Genomic DNA, 19,344 nt, shown 5'->3' with positions numbered 1-19,344 from the left:
TCCTGGGGCCTGGCTAGCTTTCTTAAAGGTCTTCTGGAGTCTTGGTTTCAGTGCAGAAGCTAAGTAGGACAGGCCTGCTACCACAAGGCTGATGAAGATGGAAATGAATCTCTCTCCTTGGCTCTGAGAGCTTGAACTTCCATTTCTAGTCCTTTGTCTTCTCTGCCCTCAATGAATCTGTCTGAAGCTCCTTGCTTATATGCTCTACACTGAATATAAAGCAATCATTATATAACATTAGGAAACCATTATTTGTTGTAAAATTAAATCAATCATACTGAACTAGAGAACTATTAGTCACCGTGCTAAACTAGGTAACCATTGTCTTATCAATTCCACTGACTTAACATCTTGTAAGAATCCTTGTTTCAGAGTTCTGGTCCATAACAGGAAAATATTAAACCCCGCAATAGCATATTCTGCAGTAACTTCTGCCAACAAAGTATACTCTAATTTCCTTCTCTCTCTGTCTAGAGCAATGAATGACATTGGAGACTACATAGGGTCTAATGTGGAAATATCCTGGCTCCCCAATCTGGATGACCTAATGGAAGGCTACGCTCGAAATTTCAGGCCTGGTATCGGAGGTAATGCAGGGACGTTTGGGGACGGGGTGGGGAAAGGAAAGAGGGATTCCTCGTCCCGAGCTCAAGTAACTTCATACTGAGCCCCTGTAGTTGACAATATGGGTCCCACCACTTTCTGCGCTGGGCGGTAGCTAGCCCATTCCTCAGGGACTGAGGTCAGCTCTGGGTTTGAGCTATTCTCCAATTAAAGACCATCCCCTAAGTGGCTATATCTATACTTCAGAACTCTGGGAAATGGATAGTTCCTTATATAAGTTGCTGAGGTAGATTTCTTATTGGTTCCTTCTATCAAACTGAATTTGCCTTAGCTGTGCTATCCGGAGCCAAGAACTACAAATTTACATTATAAGAAAAAAAAAGTCAGTACAATATTGATAAAAAGAAAGAAGGCTCTATTGTGTTAAGAGAGTTCTACTACTAAATCTCCATGTTATCCTGAGCAAGTGAGAATCCCTCTATGGCCTTCATTTTTCTCCACCATAAAATGACTAAATGGCTTTTAAGTGCCTTGTAGTTCTAACGTTATAGGATTCTTATCATAATAATGGCTATTATTATCTTACTTGAAAGATAGAGTTGGGAAGACTCAAGTTTCAATCCTGCCACTGATTACAGTCTGGTTGTCTTCCCCAAGGAAAGTCGTAACACTGCTCAATGGCCAAGGCAACAATCTAATGTTCTCAGTATCTTCATGTTGTTAAAAAACTATCGAGGATCTGTTCAAAGAGTTTTATTCACATGGGTTATATTTATAGCTATTTACTATATTAGAAATAAAAAGTGATTTTGAATTTGTAGACCCTATGAAAGGGTTTCAGAGACCCCAACAATTCTTTGGACTACACTTTGAGGACCACTGTATCTAAGTTGTAGGCCAATGGTTGCTGGGATAGAGTTTACATACTGGGAAGATATCTACCTTGATGAAACCAGAGGACTAAACAAAAAAATGTCACTTGGGAATTTAGGGAAGGGCTCCTAAATATGGTATGGCTCATTGAGGTGCTCTGGATGATGCAGTAGAATTGGACCTTGAATTAGGAAGATCTGAGTTTGAGATATCTGTAAGACCATGGGCCAGTCATTTAACTTCTGTCCATCTCAGTTTCCTCCTCTGTAAAATGGGAGTAATAAAGGTACCTACCTCCCAGGTTTGTGGTATGAATCAATTGAAATACTTGTAAAAGTGTTTTGCAAATCTCAAAGTGCTATATAAATGCTAGTTGTTATTATTATTATTATTTTATTATTGTTATTATTAATCAACCCATTAATCTATCCGAAGAGCATTTATTAAACACCTATTATATATGACACTCTGCTGGGTACTAGGCATATAAAGGCAAAAATAGAAAAGTCCCTGCTTTCAAGAAGCTTAAACTTTAGTTGGGGCAAACAACACACACACACCCACACACCCACCCACACACACACACACACACACACACACAGGATACTGGGTGAATTGGAAGGAGGCACTAGCAGCTGGAAGACTCTACAAGTCATAAGAATATAGTTTTAGAGTTGGAAGAAACCTGAGAGTTCTTTGAGTCCATCCTTCTTTTACAGATGAGGAAATACTTTGAAACATAAATATTCTCTAACAAAGTGGTCTTTAATTGGGGATGAACCCAAACCAGAGGTGATCTCAGTTCCTGATGAATAAGTCCATCTCAGGAAGTGGTAAAACAGGGTCCAAGAGGCTTTCCCAGCTCATCCAGTTACCAAACCAGCATTCTTTCTAATGCACTGACTCTCGCTCTCTGCCGTGATACATGCAAGCTCTGGCAGGACCTTCTGGGCTGGAGGGACTTCAAGTACAGATCCAGTAATGGATCTTAGTGCAAAGAATAGTCTGGCTAAGAGTGGAAAGGTTTATCCCACATTGGCCAAAGGTGACAGGATGTTATTGTTTTGGGTCATGATAACTCATGAAAATGAGCAATAGAGAGGTTTTGAAATCTGTATCCATGAAAGGTAGGAGGGACTCCTTCTCCATCATAACAAAATCTCTGATCCTTAAATATCGAAATACAAGTAATTATATTATTTCTATTAAGTCCGAGGACTCTCTGTTGGCCAGGAACCAATGTTGGCTCCTGTCCCTGATGCAGGATCCTTTGGAAACCTGTGCTTGAGTATCGAAATTCCCTGGCGATGGGGACAGATGGGCCAGTTTTCCTGTCTCTGATGTAGTGGGGGATGGGGACTGTCCAATATAAAGAACTCTCCATTGCTTTTTCCCTTCTTTCAGGTCCTCCTGTGAATGTGGCTCTTGCCCTTGAGGTCGCCAGCATCGACCACATATCAGAAGCTAACATGGTAACTCTACCCTATTGCTGTTCTCTCTCACAAAGCCTACTCCTAGGCAGGCTGTTCCTCTGTCCCCTTAAATGCCTTCGGCATGCTGCAGACACTCAGATGGCAAGGTGGAGAAGGCAAAATTAAACAACAATTCACCTGAAAAAAATCCGGGGTCTGAGTGAACTCCAAATCCAATATGAGTGATGAGGGAATAAGGCAAATGAGAAAATTAATGTGACTCAAACTGCCTTGAGAGGAGTAGCATCTAGGACTCCTGACTCAATGCTGGGCTCTCTGAATTTTGCCCTTATATCATGCCTGAAGTGTCCTGCTCAGTACTGAATCTACCCTTGAAGGAGGATATTAATGGGCTGTAGAATGTTTGGAGAGGGTGATGGAATGGTGAAGGGCTTAGAGATCATGTCGTATGAGGATAGATCAGAGAAACTGGGGATCTTCGATCTGGTGAAGAAAAGCCTTATGGTAGCCTGTCTTCAAATATTTATAGGACTATTTTGGGAAAGGGGGATTAGCCAGTTCTGCTTGGCTTTAGTGGGCAGAACCAGTATCAATGGGTGGAAGATAGAAGGAAGGAAATTTGGACTTGATATAAGAAAATTTTCCTGCCTTAGAGGCATACAATAGTGGAATGAGCTGCCTTGAAAAATAGTGGGTTCAAGAGATCATTGTACATGGCAACCACAAGATTATAAGATGATCAGTTCTGTTTTCAACAATGAGATGATTCAGGCTAGTTCCAATGATCATGTGATAGAGAGAGCCATCTACACTCAGAGAGAGGACTGTGGGAACTGAGTGTGGTTCACAACACAGCATTTTCACTCCTTTTGTTGTTGTTTGCTTGCATTTTATTTTCTTTCTCATTTTTTTTTCCTTTTTTGATTTTATTTTTTCTGCAGGAAGATAATTGTACAAGTATGTATGCAAATATTAAATTTAACATATATTTCTACCATGTTTAATAAATATTGGACTACTTGCCATCTGGGGAGGGGGTGTTATAAGGGGGGGGATTGGAACACAAGGTTTTGCAAGGATTGATGTTGAAAAATAATCCATGTATATATTTTGAAAAAAAAACTTTAATAAAAAAGAAAGAAAAATAGTGGGTTCTCCACCACTGGAAGTCTTCAAGGAAAGGGTGGATGACCAATTGCCAGGGATGTTGGAGAGGGTATCCCTGTCTAGATGTAGGTTGAACTTGGTGTACTCTGGGATAACTTCTAATTCCAAGATTCTGGGATTCTGGTCAAAAGTAGGTGTGTCTGTGGGAGTGATCTATTGCCTTTGGTTTCTCTTTCCCTTCCCCCACTTCAGGAGTACACCATGACCGTTTTCTTACATCAGAGCTGGCGAGATAGCCGATTATCTTATAACCACACCAATGAAACCCTGGGCTTAGACAGCCGCTTCGTGGACAAGCTCTGGCTCCCAGATACCTTCATTGTCAATGCCAAATCAGCCTGGTTCCATGATGTAACAGTGGAAAACAAGCTTATTCGACTGCAGCCCAATGGGGTGATTCTATACAGTATCCGGTAAGGTCCCCATTCTCATATTCTTAGCTCATACAAGTATTGTCCTTCGGAATTCTAGCATCAAGGACAAGCAGGGGGAGACGGCCCTCTAAGCAGTTTGATGGTCTACATTCAATGTCAAAATAACACAGGAAGGAAGGAAGACAAATCCAATCCAGTTCAGTGAAGTTTAACAAGCATTTATTAAGCACCTGCTATATTCCAGGTGTTAGGGATATGAAACAAAAATTAGTCTCTGCCCTCAAAGTGTTTGCATGTGGATACAAAAAAATTTTTTTAAAAAAGGAAATCACGGTATAATGTGAGAGGTGGTTAATTTATAAAAGAGCAGGAATTTCAGAGGGCACAATGGAAGAGTGGGGTTGAGAAGGACAATGACATAGAAGGGACAGAAATAACAAGGGTAGACATGAGAGAGCGGGGAGAAGTGGCCAGGGAAAAAAGAGCCTAGACAGCTTCAGATTCTGAATCATAAAGATTCTGAGAGTAATCATCATGTAGTAAATGGTCATGTCCTTCACAGGAGTAATAGTATATTTGTATACTAAATAGTAAATAGATTTGACTATCGATCTCTCAGCAAGAGATTAAAAGCAAGAGTAGGGAAAAGAGGAAGGAAGAATATATACACATGGCAGGGCTGCCTGATGGTCAAGACAGGGTTTAGTAGAGCCTTGAGGTCTGGCTAATTATGGAGGGGTAGAGGGTCTTTGAGGGATTCACCCTCTAATTACCAGTCAGGTCAGATCTACCACAGGACCCCCTTTATTGTCAAGTATATTATCCCCCTGGGATTGGATATTCAATTGATGGAATTGGAAGACCTTAGGGTAGCAGGTCAAATAGAAATGAAACCACTAAATTATATATACAGGTCCTATGTGGGTGGCGTATTGTCAGCATATCAGAAAACCACATATTTCCATTATATATGTTCTATCATATTTTTATTTATTTTGTTAAATATTTCTCAATTACATTTTGATCCAGTTCTGCTCACACTCCAGAAGATTGATGGCTTCATTGAAACCTATAGACATATGTTTGACCTTCTGCCTGGAATACCCAACGTCTTTGTTGGAGAGGCAGCCAACTGTAAAAGGATTTCACTAGTGTAGCTTCTGAGGAAGGAAGGAACACATTTGCTTGTCTTTTAGTTTAACTAATTATCCTCACTAACTAAATACTTAGCTCAGCTGTTTCTGTGCTGCTAAAGGAGTCTGGGTGCTATCAAAATATTAACATGACAAAACTTAAAATTGGGAAATCTTTTAAAATCATTAAGGTTTTGGAATCTCTGGATTTCAGCACCCTGGAGAAGAGTCCTAGTGGCTTTGGCTTAGATCCGTACCTTTTAGGACTAGAATGGCATACTAAATAGCAACATTTGCTTTCCTTCCTAATCTGTGCTTGATAATTGAACCAGCATTCTCTTCCCAAAAGAGTCCCTGAGCTGTGCTTTGAAGTAAGCTAGAAATTAATTATTTTCAAAATTTTTTTATTTTATTAAATATGTCCCAATTACATTAAACATTTTAAATTCATTTTTTTAAAAAAAGTTGAGTTTCAGAGGCAGCTAGATGGCACAGTGGACAAAGCACCAGCCCTGAACTCAAGAAGAGCTGAGTTCAAATTGGTCTCAGATGCTTAACACTTCCTGGCTGTGTGATCTTGGGCAAGTCACAATCCCAATTGCCTCAGCAAAAAATAAATAAATGGAATAAAAAAAGTTGAGTTTCAAATTGTCTCTCTCTTTCCCATCCCTCCTCCACTACTTGAGCAGACAAGCAATATGGTATTGATTATACATGGGAAGTCATGCAAAACATTTCCATACTGGAAGCTAGGAATTCTTGAAAGAAAAAATATCTTTTGTTTTCTATCACCTTTATTTCTGAATATATTCTTCCCCTTTCCTTCTTTTCCCTGAGAACTCATCAAGTCATTCCTTGTAATACAGAATGAAAAAGAAAAAGGGAAATAATAAGATTGTAAGCTCCTTAAGGTCAGAGACAGTCCTTTTATTTGTTTCTTTTTTGAGGTAATTGGGATTAAGTGATTTGCTGTGGGTTACACAGCTACTAAACATCTGAAGTCAGATTTGAATTCAGGTTCTCCTGACTCTAGGGCTGGTGCTCTATCTGCAAGGATTGTCTTTTACTTCTTTTTGTATCCAAGCATTTAGCACAGTGCCTAAGCCATAGTAGGTGCATTATAAATATTTATTTAATTGAATATTATGTCTTGTTCTCTCTCTCTAATCCTCTCTTTCTTTTTTTGGGAACAGAATCACCTCCACTGTGGCCTGTGACATGGATCTCTCCAAGTATCCCATGGATGAGCAGGAATGTATGCTAGACCTGGAAAGCTGTAAGTCCTGGATGAGCAGCCTGGATTCTGCTGGAACTTCTTAGGGCTGAAACTTCAGCTTACAGAGCCTATATTTCCTCCTACACTTTCCTGCAAAGAGACAGAACCATAACTAGCAATTTTGATGTTAGGGGATAAATTTCACCAAAAAGGGTTTGGAAATGGAACCATCACTCCTTTCCTTCCTCCTGGGAGAAAATTTTATTAACAGGGCCATGATGACAAATTCACCCTGCTAGGAGTGGGATGGCTGATTTTCCAGAGCATCCAGCCCATATCTCTGCAAAACACCTGATGATCCTCAATCTATTAACTCTAAGAAAAATGACAGACAGAGAAAAGGGGTTGCAGGACTGGAAGTTTCAGGTCCCATAGAGCAACTGATAGCAGTGAGACTTTGGTGATGATGTCCCAATTCTGAGTGAAGGAATAAGGTCATGGGACAGGGTAACTATAGTATGTCTGATTGCTAGGTCAAAAATCTACAATGGAAGGAAATATCTACTTGGGATGTAGGCATTCTGATGCAAAGCCCCAGTCACTCTGTCCTAGTTATGGTTCTGAGTTTCATCCTAACCTCTTTGTCCAAATGTCTGTGACAGATACAGGCTAAATTCAAGATGATAAATTCAGGGCATACTAATTTTTGACTTTTTATAAACTAGAAATTACCTTCCAACAGAGGGCTTTTCTTTCTGAGCAAGAATCATGATCAGGGGCCCACTTCTTTCTAGTTATAAGATTTAGAGCTGAAAGACCATTGAGTCTAACACTCATTTTACAGATGAGGACACTGTGGCACTTTGTGCAGAGTCACATGGTAAATGCCTAGACAGGATTTGACTCCGATATATCTCACTCCAAGTCCAAAATTCTAATCACTATCTCATACTGCCCCTCAACAGTCCTACTAATTGCATCCTGAGGAAAACTACAAAAGATATTCTCAGAGTATACAAGAACTCCATCAGTTGGTTGGGTTTGGTTTTTGCCAGGACTGTTCAACTTTATTCAGGACAAAAATTGATAGGAATATTTTGATACATTCCCATTCAAATTTAACCAGCATTCATTAAGTACCTACTACGGGTATCTGCTGGGTACTGGAAATATAAAGATAATACCAAAACAAAACAACAACAAAACCCCAGCAGCCCTTAGGCTCAATGAGCTTACTTCCTGCTTGGAGGTGAGGGAAGGGAACAGTACAACAAAACATGGGCTGAGACAAGCACATGCAAAGCAGATACAAAAAATGCAAATTTCAAGAAGGAGGGGCATTGACAACTGGAGAAATATGGGAAGGTCTCATCTAAACCTTTGTGCCATCTGCACTATGTCTGAAGGGAACCCGAGGCTTACCTGAATTGTTCTGGCCTAGGTGAGCCAGAGTGCAATGTGCATGGAGAATTGATCTCAGAATCAGGAGACTCTAGTTCAAATCCTGACTCTCCCATGTTGGTTTTGGAGCCCTTAAACAAATCAACTAACCTCAAAGATTATAAATTGAAGAACAGATGGCAGAATGCTTTAGTAGAGGGATTTTTCTCACCCAGGAATTCCTCAAACCAATGAGATTACAGATCGGGTTTGAAGAAAAAATAGAAGAAATTAGAAAAAAAAAAAAAAGAAAAAATAGAACTAAGCCTCTTGAACCCCAGTTTTCTCATCTGTAAAATGGCAGCATCACAGGGTGGTTGAGGGATCCAATGAGGTTAATATGGGTACGATATATTGTAACCCTTAAAAACATATAGAAATGTGAATCCTTGATAAGATTGAATGAACCTTCTTCCTCAAGCAACCCAAACACCATTTATCTTTTCTCTCCTCCAGTCACTGACCTCCTGATTCCACTAATCTGAAGCTGAAAGGGATCTAAGAGACCGTGAAATCCAAGCTGTTTGTTTTATAGATGAGGAAATTGAGCTATAGAGAAGCTAAGGATTTAGCCAACTGGCTAATAAGTTTCTGAGAAAGGATTCAAAGCCCAAATCCTAAGCGTTCCAGCTACTAGACTTTCAAAGTACTGGCCAACATTCCCTAGGACAGTGGTTCTCAAACTCTTTTTCTTAGTATCTTTATGGTATTAACAACTATTGAGAATATGTCCAAAGAGTTTTTGTTTATATGAGTTACATAATAGATATTTATCATAAATAGAAAAAAACTAATTCTGAATTTGTAGACCCTCTGAAAGGATTTCAGAGACCCTCCAGGATTCACTGCACCACACTTTGAGAACCACTGCCCTAGAATTCTAGGCTCTCAGCTTTTCCCTCACTAGACAGTTCTCAGAACCTAATCACACAGAGTGACTTAGAGGGAACCATCCCCTTCCCCATCCCCCAGTGCTGGAACTCAATTGGTGATCCCTATGATTCAACCCAAATTTGAAAATAAGTCCTGGAATTCTCTATATCCTCATATACAAGGACTAGTTCCCTGGAATCTTCCCTAGGCCTGGGAACGCCTTCCTGAGTTTTAAAGAGTATACCTCTTTTTGAAAATTTCATTGATTGGGTTTCTAGACCCTTTGCATCAACAAATGTTCTCAATGACCTAGGCAAAGTCTTTTAGCTCAACCTTCTCCTCATTGTACTATAGTCCAAAGAGACGAAATAATTTGCCCAAAGTCCCACAGGTTTTAAATATCAAAGTCAAAATTTAAACATCAGAGCCCTCTGACAGCAAATCTAGAATTCTTTTCATTGCACTTTGCTTTTCCCTACTTTGTGAAACATTCATGATCTCAAACACTCAGGGGAAACCATCATTTTTAATGGGTCCTGGTCAAAAGAGCATGGGGGCAGTTGGGGAGCTGCTTTCAGAACCTAACCTTCACTATTCTATTGGTCTGGTTTCCTTTGTAGATGGCTACTCTTCAGAGGATATCGTGTACTACTGGTCAGAAAACCAGGAGCAAATTCATGGCTTAGACAAACTACAGTTGGCGCAGTTTACCATCACGAATTACCAGTTCACCACTGAGCTAATGAACTTCAAATCAGGTAACAAGGCTTCCCTGGTTCAGACAACAAACAAAAAAATCCAATCCCATAGGAGTTGATGATAAAAAACATAGCCAGACACCAGAAAATTAGTCACTTCTCTTGTATCTTCTTTTTTTTTTTCTATATCTAAGCACCACCCTGGGTTTCATTGAAGCGAAAAGTACAGTTGGATCTTCCCAGGGCAAATGGGTCCAATTGCTCTGTCCTGGATGGATCCATTCTACGGTGTTGGGTTCAGTTCTGAGTATCCCATTTTAGAACAGTGTCTAGAGAAGTCCTCCAGAAAGCTTGCCTGAACATTGCTGGTGACCAGGTTGGTAAAGGCATCATGAGGTCCAAGATCTGGAACTGAAAGGGATCTCAAAGAGACCATGTAGACCCACTCATCATCTGACAGATAAAAAAACTGAGGCTTTGAAAAATGAAGCGAATCACAGTATCAGAGGAGAGATTTGAACCCAGATCTTCTTGATACCCAACCAACATTCTCCCCACCATTTCTGAAGGTGATACAATTGAAGAACTGGGGAAGGTTAGCTTAGAGAGGAGAAAATTTAGGGAAGCTGATAGCCATTTTCCAGTACATGGAGGGCTATCAAGTGGAAAAGGAGACAGATTTATTCTGCTTGGTCCCAGAGAACAGAACGATGAAGAACAGGGAGAAGATAAAGATAAATGGATTTATGCTTAAAGAAAGGGGAAACTTTTCAACAATTAGTGCTAGGTCAAAATTTCACTGTGCCAGCTAGGTACCACAATGAATCTAGAAAGGACACTGGGTCCTAATATGACCTTAGACACTTATTAGTCTTCTGATTCTGGGCAGGTCTTTTGACCTCTGTCCATCTTGGTTTTATCATCTATAAAATGGGAATAATAATGGCATCTAATTCTCAAGGTTATTGTGAGGATAAAATGAATGAATATTTTTAAAGTTCTTTACAAATCTGAACAAATTTAGGGTTAGGGTTATATAAATGCTAGCTATTGTGATTATTATTATTATTGGGAACAGACCACCAATTATTGTTTGCTCCCTTCTGGAGGTCTCCAAAGAAAGACTGGAAGGATGCTTACTTGTTGGTCATCTATGGTTGGACCCAGATAGTCACTGGGACCCCATCCAATCATGATATTCTCTCAGTCTGGGAGTGGCTTGTTCGTTCTCTGAGGACTGAGCAGTCAAGGTCAATTGAAGCCAACAATAAGGGTAGAGTATGTCCACAGAAAGATGGGAATCTACAACATTGTAGGACGTCTCTAGAGATTCTAGGAGCAAAAATTTAGAGGTGGAAACGACCTTAAAAATCTATGATCAACACTCATTTTAGAAGGAGGAAGCTGAGATCAAGAGAGCAGAAATTACTCACTCAAAGTCACACAGGCAATTAATTAAGTTTCATAGGCAAGGTTTGAATCCAGGTCTTCTGAGCACTCGCCTCTCCTCTCCTGATTCTTTCCATCATGCCTCACTATTTACCAGAACATCAGAGCTACTGTTTTCTGAGTCCTTTGAGAAACTCCTAAGTTTGGGTGGCAATGTGGCACATGGGGCTTTCTCTGCTAGACCTGTACTTTTTGAAAGGGGTACTATTTTATGCCCCAGAATGGGCTGAGATTTGGAGGGAGGATAGAGGATCAGCATCTGGGCTTTATTTCTCTGTATGGTTCTTAGGAGCCCCTTCCATGTGCTCAATGTTAGCAAGGATAGCCCTGATAGCCCTTCTCCTATAAATGGGCTATTGGGCAGAGATGAGTAAAACGTACCATTTTTTTTCACTTAATATGGTCACATCCAATCCAAGAGCCATAAAGCAATGGAGTTTATCTGTGTGTCTTACAGCAGGGCAGTTTCCCAGACTCAGTCTACACTTCAACCTGCGGAGGAACCGAGGTGTCTACATCATCCAGTCCTATATGCCTTCCATCCTTCTGGTTGCCATGTCCTGGGTCTCCTTCTGGATCAGTCAGTCTGCCGTCCCTGCTAGAGTATCACTAGGTAAATAAGGGTTGAGCTCAGGGAAAGGACCAGGAGTACAAGGGCATGAGAAAGGGAAAAGATAAAAGATTACAGATCTTGAGCTAAAAGAAGCTTAGAGTCATCCAGTCCAATACCCTCATTTTGTTGCTGAAGAAATGGAGGTGAAGTATCTTGCCCAGAGTCATATAGCTGGTAAGTATCTGAGGAGGAATTGAATCCAGGATTTCCTGACTACATATCTATCATATTATGCTGCTTGTAGGAAGTCAGGAAAGGAAGGATGGCTTCCATGGTTCTCACAATGGCCATCTTCAGTAGGGAAAAATTCAACCCATAAATCACATAGAAAACATTTGAGTGTCTTGGGAAGGGGAGGGACAATAGGTAAGGAAGGGACTCTGATAAGAGAATATTGACATCAACAAATGGTAACTTCAGGAGTCACTAAAAGAGAATCCTATCTATTAGGAGGTATCAGCATGGAGTCTTCTGGAACCCGTGAGCTAAACTTCAAATCCCACCTTCGACACTTGCTATTTGTGTGACCTGGGCAAATTATTTAACCTCTGAACACTTCAGTTTTATCTGTAAAGTAGGGATGATAATAGTTGTTGTGAGAACTAGATTTGATCTTACATGTAAAACATTTTGTAACGTGCTTTATAAAATGCTAGTTATTATTATTATTACTCATGAACTAATTTGTAAAGCTTAAAGAGCTGTATGAATTCGAGCTATTATTATTATTATTAAAAACAAGTCTTACCACATCATTCTTCTGCTCAAGAACCGTCACTCACTATTGTTTCTAAGAGAATATGTAATCTCCTCTGCTTGTCATTTCCTAAACTTGGTACTTCATCTCACCTTTGTTCTTTGCTCAAACTGCTTCCCACATCCGAATACTTCCTTTTCATTTTTGCTTTTTAGAATTCCCAGATCCTTTCATGATCATTTTTTAAAATGGGAAACCTTTGTTGATTCCTTTAGTTATTAGTACTCTTTCCACATCCCTTTAATGACCATGTATTTCCCTGCAAATATTATTTTTATGTTCCACTGCAGCAAATGCAATAATAATAATAACAAGAAGAGAAACAAAAGAGATAGGGACAAGAATTTGACTCATGATTTCATTGGGGTGAGAAACTTAGGAGTGAGGACATTCCCTCTGCTAATGCAGGTTGGTACCTTCTCTTCCACTTGTAATCTCCGAGAGCTGTCCAAAGTACCGAGAGATTAAATGGCTTATTGTTTTTATTGATAGTTATTATTATAAATAAAGCAATGGTTATTATGGATCACATTTATGTAGTCCTTTAAGATTTGAAAAACCCTCAGCTACATTATCTCATTTGATCTTCACCTGTGGTGCTATTATTCGTTCCCACTTTACAAATAAGGGAACTGGCTCAGTGTCGAGTAATTTAGCCAGGATTATAAAGCTAGGAAATATCTGAGCTTCCATAGTTTGAATCCAGATCTTCTTGACTCCAATTTCAGCCTCTGATATTTACTACTGGTCAAGTCACTTAATAGTTGTCTCTTTTAGTTTATACAACAATGGAGGTGACGATAGCACTTATCTCGTAGAGTTATGACAATCATATGAGATAATAGTTGTTAAGTACTTAGCATAATACGGGGCATACAGAGTGTGTTTAATAAATCTTTCCTCTCTCTTCCTTCTCTCCTTTCTTGAGGACAGGGACTATTTTTATTTCTTGTCTTTGTGTTTCCCAGTGGCTACCATGGTGTCTTGCACACAGTAGGCATTCAATAAATGCCCATTGAATCTGACCAGCTCTTTTGACTGCCTTCTTCCAGGTATCACCACAGTGCTGACAATGACCACGCTGATGGTCAGTGCCCGCTCTTCCCTTCCACGGGCATCGGCCATCAAAGCATTGGATGTATACTTCTGGATCTGCTATGTGTTTGTGTTTGCTGCACTAGTGGAGTATGCCTTTGCCCACTTCAATGCAGATTATATGAAGAAGCAAAAGGCCAAGCTGAAGGTCACCAAGCAGAGCAGTGAGGTGAGCATCCCAGGGAGCAGGATTCGGAGGCCCTCCCGGTAGGCGGTTCCCTTTGCTTGGCATCCAGGTCCAAAGACAGGCCCCTTTGCTCCTAGGAAACTGTCAGAGATGCTGCTCTGTACCTTCCCTCCCACTGAGTGCAGCCTGACTCTGAGTCTGGTGCCAATTCTCAGCATAAGTGGTTGGGAGCTGGTTGTCCCTGTGCCAACATGGGAGGAGAATGGGCATCCTGGATGCCGGGGATAGAAGCTGCTGGTGGGCAGAGGCAGAGCTTTTTCTTCCCATTGCAGGCACATACTAAATGCTTATTGAATCAAACTGAACAGAGTAATAGAGAGAAAGTGGGGGGGCCTTTGGGGCAAAAAATACATGGGTTCAGGCCTTGCTTCTGACATACACTGGTTGTTTGACTCTGGACAAGTCACAGAGATAGATGGATAGATGGTGGATACATAGATAAGATGATGGATAAGATGGATGGAAGGAAAGATAAATGGATGGTAGATACTTAGGATGGATGAAAGAATAACTGGATGGACTGATAAATAGACAGGTAGGTGACATATAAGATGGATGGAGGGATGGACAGACAGACAGAAAGTAGATAGACAGCTAGGGAAATACATACATCCATACATAGAAATAGAGATGATAGAGAGTATAAATATAAGTAGATTGAAGGATGAATAGGCACAGATAATATATAAGATGGATGGAAGAAAGGACAGATGGATGGAAAGATAAATATATAGAGATAGAGATGATAGAGAGATAGAGGTTATAAATATAGATAGATAAACAAAGGTCTAGATAGCATGTTGATAAGTACTTACTGTATTCTAGGCACTGGTCTAAGCCCTCAGGATACAAATACAAGCAAACAAGACAGTCCTTTCCTTCAAGGAACTCACATTCTAATGGATGAAGATAGCGCATGAAAGAATATGGGGGATGAAGGATGGAAAGGGAGGAAGGTCACCCAAACAAGGCAACGCAGCCAATGGAAAGGAGTCCAGAGAGAGTCCCGTTAAAAATGAGGGGAAGCATGGCTGAGGTCCTTCCTAAAATCATGGTCAAAGGAGACACCAGTCCGAGGAGGACTCCAAGATAGAAGTTTAATAAGGCAGGCTGGGTAATGGAAGAGGGGTCTGGAGAGAGTCCGGGTGACAGTAACTTATGTCCTCAGTGCCCCAGACACTGGTCTAGGTAGTAGAGCAGGTGCCTATTACCTGCAAAGGAGATGATTCACTGAGAGCCTGATATAGAATTGAAGTCACAGCCCAGACAAAAAATAAATAAACCAGCCCATTTTGTGGAGTTGTCTCTAGCTTTAACGGGGCTGAATCTTGTTCTTGTTCTTGTTCTTGTTCTTCTTCTGCTTCTTCTTCTTCATCTTCTCCTCCTCCTCCTCCTTCTCCTCCTCCTTCTCCTTCTCCTTCTTCTTCTCCTCCTCCTTCTCCTCCTCCTCCTCCTTCTTCTTCTCCTCCTCCTCCTGCTCCTCCTGCTCCTCCTCCTCCTCCTCCTTTTTTTTTTTTAAACAAATTCTTAATTTTAAGGAACTGAAGTTGTTTCACCTGTAAAAAACTCACGTGGGATGGAGTACATGGGGAATATGGCAACTGCCTTCAAGTATTTGAAGGAATGTCATGGAGAACACAGATGCAATTTTCTTTGCTTCCAAAGGATAAAGCCGAGTGGTGGGTGTAAGTTAAGGGAGAAGTAGATTTATACTTGATGTCAGAAAAAATTTCCACGGTAAAAAAGCATTTATCCAGTGCCTACTGTTTGCCAGACACTATGCTAAGTTCTAGGATACAAAGAAAGGCAAAGAACAGTTAACAAGCATTTATTAAGCACCTCATTTATGCCAAGTACTATGTCAAGCACTGGGAATACAAAGAAAGCCAATAGTCAATCCCTGCCCTCAAGAAGCTAACAGTCTTAGGGGTGGGATGGGGAGACAACATGCAAAGAGCCATATCCATGAACTATACAGAGAAGAAATTACAAAGAATCAATAGAGGAAAGGAATTAAGAGTCGGGACTAAAAGGAAGAGCTTTGTCCTTTGTTCTTGATGTGGACAGTGGGGGAAGTGATGTCATTGCATGCAAATGAATTGGATTTAAGCGAGGGAGAGCTGTGCAGAGTCATCAGCCTCTCTTTCTCCCCCAGAGCCATCTGGGTCCGATGCAAGACTATCTGGGACTTGAAGGAAGCCAGGGAAGCTCAGAGGCAGCTCAGAGTAAGGTGATGGAGGGTCGTGTTTGAGGAAGGCAGGAGGCCCGTGTCACTGACTCACAGAGTACATGGAGAATAGCAAGATGTAGAATGGGTCCATGTCCAGGAAGAGCCCTGTCCAGGAATTACTTGAGACCTGCTCTTCCTGTATATGGGCTTATTCAATACGGGCTCTCCACAGTAAGATATAGAAAGACTGGGGCAGCTAGGTGGGGCAGTGGATAGAGCACCAGCCCTGAAGTCAGGAGGACCTGAGTTCAAATCTAGCCTCAGACACTTAACATTTCCTAGCTGTGGGACCCTGGGCAAGTCACTTAACCCCAATTGCCTCAGGGAGAAAATAAAATGAATAAATAAAATAAATAAAAATTGGAGCTACCACAAAACAGAAAACAAGAGAAACTTTTCAAAATATTGATCAGGAAAGAAGGTCATGAATTAATATTTTTAAAGTGCTTAACATCATGCCTGACATATAATAGGTGCTTAATAAATGGCTGTTCCCTTTCCTTCTTTCCACTCTTAGTAGGTGCTTTCTCCCAACTTGCAGTTACACCCCTGCCATTTAACACAGCTGCTGGCACATAGTAGGTGCTAGGTCAGACAAGTAGGGAGAAGCAGAGAAAATGAGCTGAGGCTGCTCTCAGCTGCAGCTTGTGAACCCCTTGTTAGAAAACTTGTTGAGTCACATTTAGAACTAGATTGGGGGCAGCTAGATGGCGCAGTGCTGGCCCTGAAGTCAGGGGTTCAAATCTGGTCTTGGATACTTAAACACTTCCTGACTGTATGACTCTGGGCAAGTCACTTAACCCCAATTGCCTGGGGGTGGGGGAGAGGAGAACTAGATTGGACTCAGCCCCTGAAATTCCTTCTAGCTTGGGGATTCTCTGATTCTTAAAAATACTAAAGACCCTGTGGTGATCCTCTATCCTTCCAAATCTAGCTTTCTCCTTAATGCTTTCTTTATTCCAGAGCTAGCACATCCAGCCTAGCACACAGGGGGCACTTGTGCCCTTAATAGACTAATTAATTGTCTGATTGAATAGGAGCAATCAGTTCCCACCCTTAGTGATTCAAGGCTAAGAGGGGGCAGCAGGTGCAGTGTGCATGCTCCAGAAACACACAGATCATAGGTCATTTTCCTCTCCCCAAGCATTAGTTGACATTCTCTGGAGAGCAGCAGTATCGCATAATGGTTAGGACTTCCATACTTTAAATAGAAAAAACCTGGATTCAAATCCTGCTTGAGATAAGAAAAATCACTTGACCGTGTCTCACTTGAGGCACTCACTCACGCGAGGAACCTAGGAAATTGAAGTTTAGTTAATAAAAGAAGGAGGTTAAACTCAGTGCATCGAAGGTTCCTTCCAGTTCTCAGTCTGTGACCCTCTGATCCTTTGCAGATCAACGTGAAGAATGCCATTGTGCTGTTCTCCCTCTCCGCTGCGGGCATCAATCAGGAGCTGGCCATTTCCCATCGTCAACACAAAATCCCAGGCAATCTCATGGGCTCCTATCGGTCAGTGGAAGTGGAGACAGGGGAGGTGAAGAAGCAGGAGGGATCCACAGCTGGAAAAAAGGGAGGCTTGAGATCATTCTTCAAGCCCATTGATGCTGACACCATAGATGTCTATGCCAGAGCAGTGTTCCCAGCAGCCTTTGCTGCTGTCAATGTTATCTATTGGGTGGCTTACACTATGTAAAAGCAGCCTTTCAGAGATACCGATCCACACACTTGTGCGCGCACACACACACACACACACACACGTCTTCTGGAGCTAGTGGGTGCAACTTTTGGACACTCCAGCCCTAGCTTTCACCTCACTGCAATGAAAGAGACAATTGAACTCTGGTACAGTTTATATCTTTGACTTTTTTGTTTTTTAAATGAAGGGGGGAAATCCCTGAAGAAAAAAAACCAACCTTTGAAACCTCTGAATTCACTGCTGACTAGACAGATGAACATCTTTCCAATTCTGGATTCCTCAGTTTACCCTGAGTATTGGTCCTGAAGAGTGAGCTCCAAATGCTACCCCAGGATGATCAAATCAGAGTCATAGCAGGAGAAGACGTTTCTGAAATCCCGGAAAAGACTTTAGAGAACAACAAATCCCCAACTCTCAATTTACAGAGGAAAAAAAAATACACCTGAAGCTCAGAAAAAGAAAATACTTTGTCTCAGTCCCAAAGATGGTAGTTCCAGCTACTCCTTTGTAACTTGGGGTCTGATTTCTTGACTTCTGGGTGACTGAGCACCCTGTGAAAGGTTTGGATTTTAAAACCCACAGGATACGTCTCGGTTTCTAGGCTCTCTATGGTTTTGCCCAGTAAGGGAGAGAATCTGGATTATAATTATTATTATTTTTTACTGTGGTGGTTATTGTGTCTCTTGAATTAAATGTTAAAAAGGAAAAAAAAAAATTTCGACTGATCTCTGGCCCCCGCATGTAATAAAGGCTTTCTCCTAGAAAGGGGTTCCATTCTTTGGTAACTGCTTACCTGGTCCCTGTACCCGCAGGAATCACCCGCATCCCTTGAGGGAGGGCTTGCCATGTGATGCTTTTGAACACGACAAAGATGAGGGAACATTTGAGTGGAATGAAAACTTGCCCTTCTTGTTTCCTCCTGTTCTGTGACTCAGACTTGACTTTATAAGGCCAGAGTAAAAAAAGATGAAATATTGGAGGGTTGCTTTTTTCTCTCCTTGGTCCTATTTATAACTTAAATAAAATACTGATATCACCAGGGAAGAGAATGCTGTGAGGAAAAATAAATGATTCTCAACTCAACTCTCAGAGAAAATATCTCCATCATCAGTCATGTTCAAATGGCTGATTCCAGCCTTAATGGAAACTTGTGCCCTACAACTTCAGAATGGCATGGACTGACGCCAATCCAGTTCGTCCCCTCAAGAAGTTCTTCTTAAGAGCAGTGCTGAGGAGTGACAGAAGTTTAGCTTTTTCTGATAGCTGATATTCATAATAAGGGCTTATATTTAATTGAATTGGGCTTATATTGAAAAGGGCTTATATTTCATTGAAAAGATGGCTATGATTAGATAATATTTATAAAGTGCTTTATATTTTATATTTATAAATATTTTAAAAATATTATCTAATCATAGTAACCTTTTCATTCATTTAATCAATGTATTTACATTCATTAAGCACCTATCATATGCCAGGCTATAGCTAGGAGTTGTGCTAAATATAAGAATAAGAAAAGAAGCAAAAAGATAATCCTTGCCCTCA

At 40.9% G+C, this 19,344-nt stretch overlaps 1 protein-coding gene across 2 annotated transcripts in view; it reads left to right on the top strand.

Moving 5' to 3' along the window:
- Positions 1-18,564, top strand: part of GABRD (gamma-aminobutyric acid type A receptor subunit delta) — a 37,011-nt gene extending 18,447 nt beyond the window's left edge. For both annotated transcript variants that reach the window (XM_051988785.1, XM_051988784.1), the window contains 8 exons: positions 475-587; positions 2,842-2,909; positions 4,230-4,450; positions 6,738-6,820; positions 9,694-9,831; positions 11,678-11,833; positions 13,643-13,854; positions 17,497-18,564. In XM_051988785.1, the coding sequence (XP_051844745.1) occupies positions 475-587; positions 2,842-2,909; positions 4,230-4,450; positions 6,738-6,820; positions 9,694-9,831; positions 11,678-11,833; positions 13,643-13,854; positions 17,497-17,796 (1,291 nt within the window). In that variant the 3' untranslated portion in view covers positions 17,797-18,564. The remainder of the gene's footprint in view (positions 1-474; positions 588-2,841; positions 2,910-4,229; positions 4,451-6,737; positions 6,821-9,693; positions 9,832-11,677; positions 11,834-13,642; positions 13,855-17,496) is intronic.
- The last annotated feature ends 780 nt before the right edge of the window (positions 18,565-19,344 follow it).

This window comes from Antechinus flavipes, chromosome 3, assembly GCF_016432865.1.
Source record: "Antechinus flavipes isolate AdamAnt ecotype Samford, QLD, Australia chromosome 3, AdamAnt_v2, whole genome shotgun sequence".
Classification (NCBI taxonomy): domain Eukaryota; kingdom Metazoa; phylum Chordata; class Mammalia; order Dasyuromorphia; family Dasyuridae; genus Antechinus; species Antechinus flavipes.
This window is presented reverse-complemented; position numbering and strand designations above follow the sequence as displayed.